The sequence below is a fragment of the Montipora foliosa genome, chromosome 10, assembly GCF_036669935.1.
Source record: "Montipora foliosa isolate CH-2021 chromosome 10, ASM3666993v2, whole genome shotgun sequence".
Lineage (NCBI taxonomy): Eukaryota > Metazoa > Cnidaria > Anthozoa > Scleractinia > Acroporidae > Montipora > Montipora foliosa.
Window position 1 is genome coordinate 38090717 of NC_090878.1, and position 6681 is coordinate 38097397.

The following is a 6681-nucleotide window of genomic DNA, read 5'->3' on the forward strand; positions in this document are numbered from 1 at the left end:
CTCAAAAAAATAGGACTGAGTGGTAAGATACGTAATGAACAGCAATGGATAATTTTCAGTACCGTCGATTTCAACGTTTCGAGAGAATGACTTGGTAACACAGAATACATGATATTGTATAACCTTTTACTACTTTAAAGAGCAGATTAAACATCAAGCGTCTTTACTTTTCTTTCCTTCCAGCTTCATCCTTGATTTGACATTGGATCATCTCATCGAAAAAGTTTTGATTGTCATTTAGTTATTGAAGAATGGTAGATGGGAAGTTAAAAGCTGTAGAGCAGCGAATGCTAGAGCTTGCCATTGCAATAAGTGTAGAAGACAGATATCATGAAGGAAAGGCTCATTTTCATCTCGGCAATGCTTACCTCAACCTACCTGATTATCAACAGGCCATAAAAAATTATGCACAAGCATTACATATTTTCATAGAAATAGGCTGCAGGGCTGGCGAGGGATCAACCTATGGAAATCTGGGAATTGCCTATCACAGTCTAGGTAATTTTAAACAAGCCATAGAGTACTTCGAAAAAGATCTTAGTATTGCTAAAGAAGTAGGGGATAGGGCTGGGGAGGGATCAACCTATGGAAATCTAGGAAATGCCTATCTTAGTCTAGGTAATTTTAAACAAGCCATAGAGTACTTCGAAAAAAATCTTAGTATTGCTAAAGAAGTAGGGGATAGGGCTGGGGAGGGATCAGCCTATGGAAATCTGGGAAATGCCTTTCGCAATCTAGGTAGTTTTAAACAAGCCATTGAGTACTACGAAAAACATCTTAGCATTGCTAAAAAAGTAGGTAATAGAGCTGGGGAGGGATCAGCCTATGGAAATCTGGGAAATGCCTATCACAATCTAGGTAATTTTAAACAAGCTATTGAGTACTACGAAAAACATCTTAGTATTGCTAAAGAAGTAGGGGATAAGGCTGGGGAGGGATCAACCTATGGAAATCTGGGAAATGCCTATCGCAATCTAGGTCATTTTAAGGAAGCCATGGAGTACCATGAACACTGTCTTAGTATTTTCAAGGAAATTGAAGACTGTATAGGAGAGGGAACCGCGTGGTATTCGCTAGGTCATGATCATGAATTTTTGGGTTCCTTGAGTAGTGCACTTAGTTGCTATCGTTTAAGTATAAAACATTTTGATAAAACAAGGCGTAGTCTGAAGTCAGAAGATGAATGGAAAATAAGTTTTCGTGATTCTTATCGCGTGTCATACACTGCTCTGTGGAGGACACTTTTGAAAAATGGAGAGATTGAAGAAGCTTTGTATGCAGCTGAGAAAGGTCGAGCACAGGCTTTGGTGGATATTTTGAAAGATCAATACGGCATTGACTTTCCGTCATTTTCTGCACTTGCTCCGAATCAAACTCTTACAGCTGCATTAGAGCTTTTACCTGCACAAGCCGTTTTTGTGGCACTTGACCAGAACAAGATCACGTTTTGGGTGCTAAGAAAAGACAGCAAGATCAGCTTTCGGCAAAACGAAATCGCGTATGGAAGTGCTGATTTGTTGATGGAAACTATTTTGGAAGGGATCGGCGTAAGGGATGCTGTCAGATGCGAGAATCGTTCTTTGGATCCACTACGCAGTGACCTGTCTCACAGCAAAAAACTTATCACTGAGAAAACAGTTCTACCATCCTCATTCTCCGTTAACTCTTTACAGCCGTTGTATGATGTCTTACTTGGGCCAATTGCAGACTTGCTCCAAGGAAATGAGTTAATCGTTGTTCCCGACGGACCATTTTGCTTGGCTCCATATTCTGCATTGAGTGAATCTATCAGGATCCGCACCGTTCCCTCGTTGACCGCTTTTAACGTGATCGTTGGTGCACGTGAAGACTTCCACAGTAAGACTGGCGCACTGCTTGTAGGTGATCCGTGGTTGAAGGAAGTTACTAACAAGAAAGGGGAGCCCATTTTGGAACAGCTTCCGTACGCAAAACGTGAAGTAGAGATGATTGGAAAACTTCTGCAGACAACACCGCTGACTGGAAAAAGTGCCAGGAAATCTGAGGTGCTGAAAAGTATGAAATCAGTTGCGTTAGTTCACATTGCAGCACATGGATGCCAAAAAACGGGAGAAATTGCTTTAGCTCCAAATACCAAACGGAAATCGCCAATTCCCAAAGAGGAAGACTTCATTTTGAAATTGTCGGATGTTCAGACAATTTCTCTTCGAGCAAGACTAGTTGTGCTGAGCTGTTGTCACAGTGGCCGGGGAGAAGTGAAGTCTGAGGGAGTGGTGGGAATTGCAAGGGCTTTCCTGTGTGCTGGAGCTCGGTCTGTTTTGGTGTCACTCTGGGCAATTGATGACGAGGTAACGTTGCTGTTCATGAGGAGCTTCTATCAGCACCTGCTACATGGAAAAAGCACAAGTACAGCTCTTAAACAAGCAATGAAATATCTCCGAGAGTCAAAACAATATTGCGCTATAAAGCACTGGGCGCCATTTGTGCTGGTTGGCGATGATGTCACGCTGGAATTTCCAAAAAAATGGTAAGTGAGGTTCGAGTTTAACTCAGAAAACAAGAATACTTTCAAACTGGAAAACTAACGACAGGAATCAAATAGGCCTAAGATGGCATGATAACGAGATGCTAGCTTCGTAGTACAAACAATTCAAAGTTTCCTCTAACATGCTTTAGTCACAAATGTAATTTCCACATGCCTATCACGCATGCACAGTAGCGTAAAAGATACATTTCACATTGGTGGACAAACTGTTTTCATTCAGCCTTTTCTGACTTTTTGTTATCCGGTTAAGATGGCTCATCTTAACACCTCGTGATGTCTCTTTTGGTGTTTATGTTCTCCCATATATAGATCTCTAAACTTCATCTTTTGTAAGGAATTCGAAGACAGCATCGTCCTGCACGTAGCCATTCGCATCGGCGAATTGTACATGTATGCTCGAAAGAACCAGCTACATTTAGGGCTGTTTTATTTATTTATTTTTCCAGAATCGATGTCGAAGAGACTAGAAAACTACCTGGCAAGGCTGACGCTTCAGTGATTGCCGAACTTGTGAAAAAAAAAAACATTAGAACGGGTTAATAATCATCATTATGCCAGTAGAACAAGCTCCAAAGTTTTAGTAGAAGTTTACTGTGTTAACTAAACAAACAGACTGAGAATATTGTAAGTGAAATTATGACAGTAAGCTTAGATCTATTGTAAAATGCCTGGTTTACCCGTTATTTTGCAACATTCAAAGATCACAAAATAGAAGGGAAACGACGGGTGAAATTGTTTTCCTGTTCTTCTGCATAAGAAATGAATGAAATCATCAGCAAAAAAAGAAGACGTTTTTCTTTTCTTAATAAATTTCCAAGTTCTTTATAGGGCTTACTCCCTCGAGTTATCGGAGGTGTTTTTAAGCAAAGTGAAAGAATGTGTTTGCATTCGAAAGTACTTCAATTCCTGGAATAATAGATGGGGAACTAACAAATCCGCTGAAAAGTTAGAAAAAAATCTCTGGAGCAGTTTCATAGCCACCTTCACAACTGGAAAATTTTAAGGTGGCCCTGATTCTGCTTCAGAGAATTTTTTATACCTCTGCAGAGATATTTATCCTAGCCTGCTAACCACTTTACAGCAAAAAAATAGGGGTCACCAAGTTCGTTTCTGAAATATAAGCTTTTGAAGACAAAATACAGGGCAATTTTATCGTTGCTATGATAAACGTTTACGTCATGTTAAAGAGTGCACCTTGTTAAGGCATGATTGGTGTTTCATTTGGAACCATAACATTTGATGTTATGTGAAATAATTGCGGTAGATTCAATCCTTCCAAATAGTACAGTTGGTTGAAAGTGTTGGTTTGAGCCTCAAGGGAAAGAAAGGCTACAGGCAGCCTATACTATGGCCTTTAAGTTAGACCATTTCCGTCGCAAGGGTCAAACTGATGGTGTTTGGATATCCGGGTCATGTAATGCAACCGAATGTTTAACATACGTTTTAAACTAAAACCCTAATTTAATATAAGGCTCTGTTACATTTTGCGATCTTTCATGCAACTTCTCTTGAAACGCCGTAGGGAAACAAGTTGCAGGTTGCACACTTTACCATTGCCAAAAACAAGGTGAGACAAATTGCAGAACCCTTCGGTGAAAGTAGAATCCATTGCTACTTTGCGCATTGGTTTACGCAACTTTTAACTATGCGATGTAAATGGACTATGTAGCGGGAGCTTTTATATTTTCCACAAAGTAGAATAAATAGATAGATAAGCAAAATGGGGATTAGGGTCAAGATTTGAGAGAAGTTCTTTATTGTATAAGAAGATTGAAGCGTGGGCGCTATTAATCCAACCTGTGAGGCGTGAGGCTATACATCTGTAACTTTGAGGAGCGCTGCGGCTGTGGCCGATCCCGCGGGATTTGACGTCGCGCAGCGGTACATCCCTTCATCAATGAAACAAACGCGACATATAACGAGGGATCCACTAGGTAAGACCCTGAACCACTCCTCAGAGGGAATGGGTAGGTCCATATTCAGTTCTGACGCCCACGCGATGTGAGGAGCCAGGGGACCACGTGCTTGCACCAAAATATGCCACATTCTCCCAGAATTTTGGTGAGGTCTTTGATTTGTTGACTTTGTGAAGTGATTACTTCACTCATTGTGCTACCACTAAGATAAATTTGTACAACAATCAGAGGCCAAGGAAAAAAATATCCCACAGAAACTTGCAGGGCGTACAGTGCATGATTTGCGTACAGCACTATTTTTTGTTAACCATTTGCAAAAAATTAATGAAAACTTCATTTGGAATTGAAATGGCAAAATTATCTTGATACTTCCAAAATTCCCCCCCCCCCCCCCTCCGGAACTTCCGCTACTTTACATTCAGGACTTTCATTCTTTTCTACCTGAGGCTTATTTACGTTACTTCCTTTCCATCATATTTGTATAACATGCGCTTTCCAAAAAAAAAAAAACAACGAAACATGCGATGTTTTTATGGGTAAAGAAAGCAAGAAAGGGGGGCGGGGCGCGTTTTGTACCTTTGAGATGGTGTCGGTGTTCCTTGTGTAATTTGTGTTCAAAGTGATGATACGAACGCTTAATATTTGATCCTGCTTTTTGTTCGCGTCGGCGAACATGTTCTTTGTCTTTGCTGTACGGACCTGTTTGACACAAAAAACAGAATTCGAAGAGGTTTATTTAACAATTATTCCATGAACGCGCGTTGGATATGAGATGGTAAATAGCCAACGAGGCGCGTGACTCCGAGCTGCTTATAACCAGTCTCGTATCTAACAAGCGCGAATGTAATAATTCCTTCATTACATTTTTGTTGAATTCTTAACGCTTGGACACATGGCAATTAAAGCCAAATTTTATTGCAATCAGTGGTTTCCATAAAAAAAATTAGGTCGTATGGTATATGAGCTGATAACCGAGAATGAGTAAACCAGTCAGAAAGCCAGAAACGTAATATTCGAGGTCGAAAATTAAATAATTATGGTTATTCCTCGAGCATACTTGGAAAAACCCGACTACTCCTTATAGGATTCGAACCAGTGACCCTCTAATTACTCGTTCGAATGTTCTTTCTGCTAAGTAGCATATTCTCGTTTCAAAGGAGACTTTTAGACTGTTCATGATATTACGTTTTTTTGGTGAAGGTGAAGTTGATTTGTTATGTACCAAATAAAGAATCGATTGTAAATGTTTTAAGGACAATTCGTGTTTTTTTTTTTTTTTAATATTCTATAAACAGAGATTTGCCACAACGGTAGAATTGCATAAGAGAGCGAAGCCCCAAGTTAAGTGTGTCCTGCAGAGGACACCACAGACGGTCGTGAACATCATGTCCTGTTCTTTTGATTATTCTGTATTTGCCCCAAAAAGTTAATTAACAAGGAAAGATACAAGGCGAGGGCTACGGTTTTTTGTTGTCAACAGCGGAGATTTGCAGATATCATTACAATACCCTGAGTGTTAACAACCATGTATTGTATTGTATTGTATTGTTGGTCAGGCCCGGAATTCTACCCCCTCCCCCCCCCCCCCCTCATGATAATCCAATGCTTAACCAACTGACCCAGCCAGTTGGCTGATTCGATAATACCAAAATGAGCTTAATAGACATGAAAGCCGGAGACTGGTTTGTCTTAAATATCAAATGAATCTGCTTATCATGTGAAGCTGTCTTACTTATAGTAAGAATGGTTATGACTTGTTTCGTGGTTTCTAGTCTTCTTATGGTCAGCTGGGTTGGTGCCAGAAAGACTGCGTAATAAAATGATAGATTGAGTCAAAACCTATCCATTGATGGACTTCGCATTTCTCTAAATATATACATCTTAATGAACAAGTTTAACGACCATGTTCGAAGTTAATTAGGCCCGCGTTTTTCTTCTTCTTTTTTTTCATAAACTTGAAAAATACAAGGAGCAGTCTAATTTGAGAAGGTTAACTATCAATAGAGTTATTTCAGTAGAGTGATGACTTAGAGTGAGAGTTAACGACTGCCAAAATCCTGAATTCAAGATTTTGGAAGTCCAAAATCTCGAATTCCAAAATCTTGACTTCAGGATTTTGGCTGTCCAAAATCTTGACTTCAGGAAATCTTGAAATCAGGATTTTGGCAGTCCAAACAAAATCGCCAATTCAGGATTTTGGAAATTTAACTCTAACTCTACGACATAACTCTATGAATACAA

At 39.8% G+C, this 6681-nt stretch overlaps 2 protein-coding genes across 2 annotated transcripts; both read left to right on the forward strand.

Annotated features, from left to right (window-relative positions):
- Nucleotides 1–251: 251 nt before the first annotated feature.
- Nucleotides 252–988, forward strand: LOC137972921 (G-protein-signaling modulator 1-like). Its single transcript, XM_068819608.1, has 3 exons — nt 252–498; nt 598–858; nt 927–988. The coding sequence occupies exons 1-3, from the start codon at nt 252–254 to the stop codon at nt 986–988; spliced, it is 570 nt and encodes a 189-aa protein (XP_068675709.1).
- Nucleotides 988–3245, forward strand: LOC137974259 (tetratricopeptide repeat protein 28-like). The gene is made up of 2 exons (XM_068821125.1): nt 988–2506; nt 2971–3245. Coding segments are annotated over exons 1-2 (1512 nt in total). The 5' UTR covers nt 988–995; the 3' UTR covers nt 2972–3245.
- The last annotated feature ends 3436 nt before the right edge of the window (nt 3246–6681 follow it).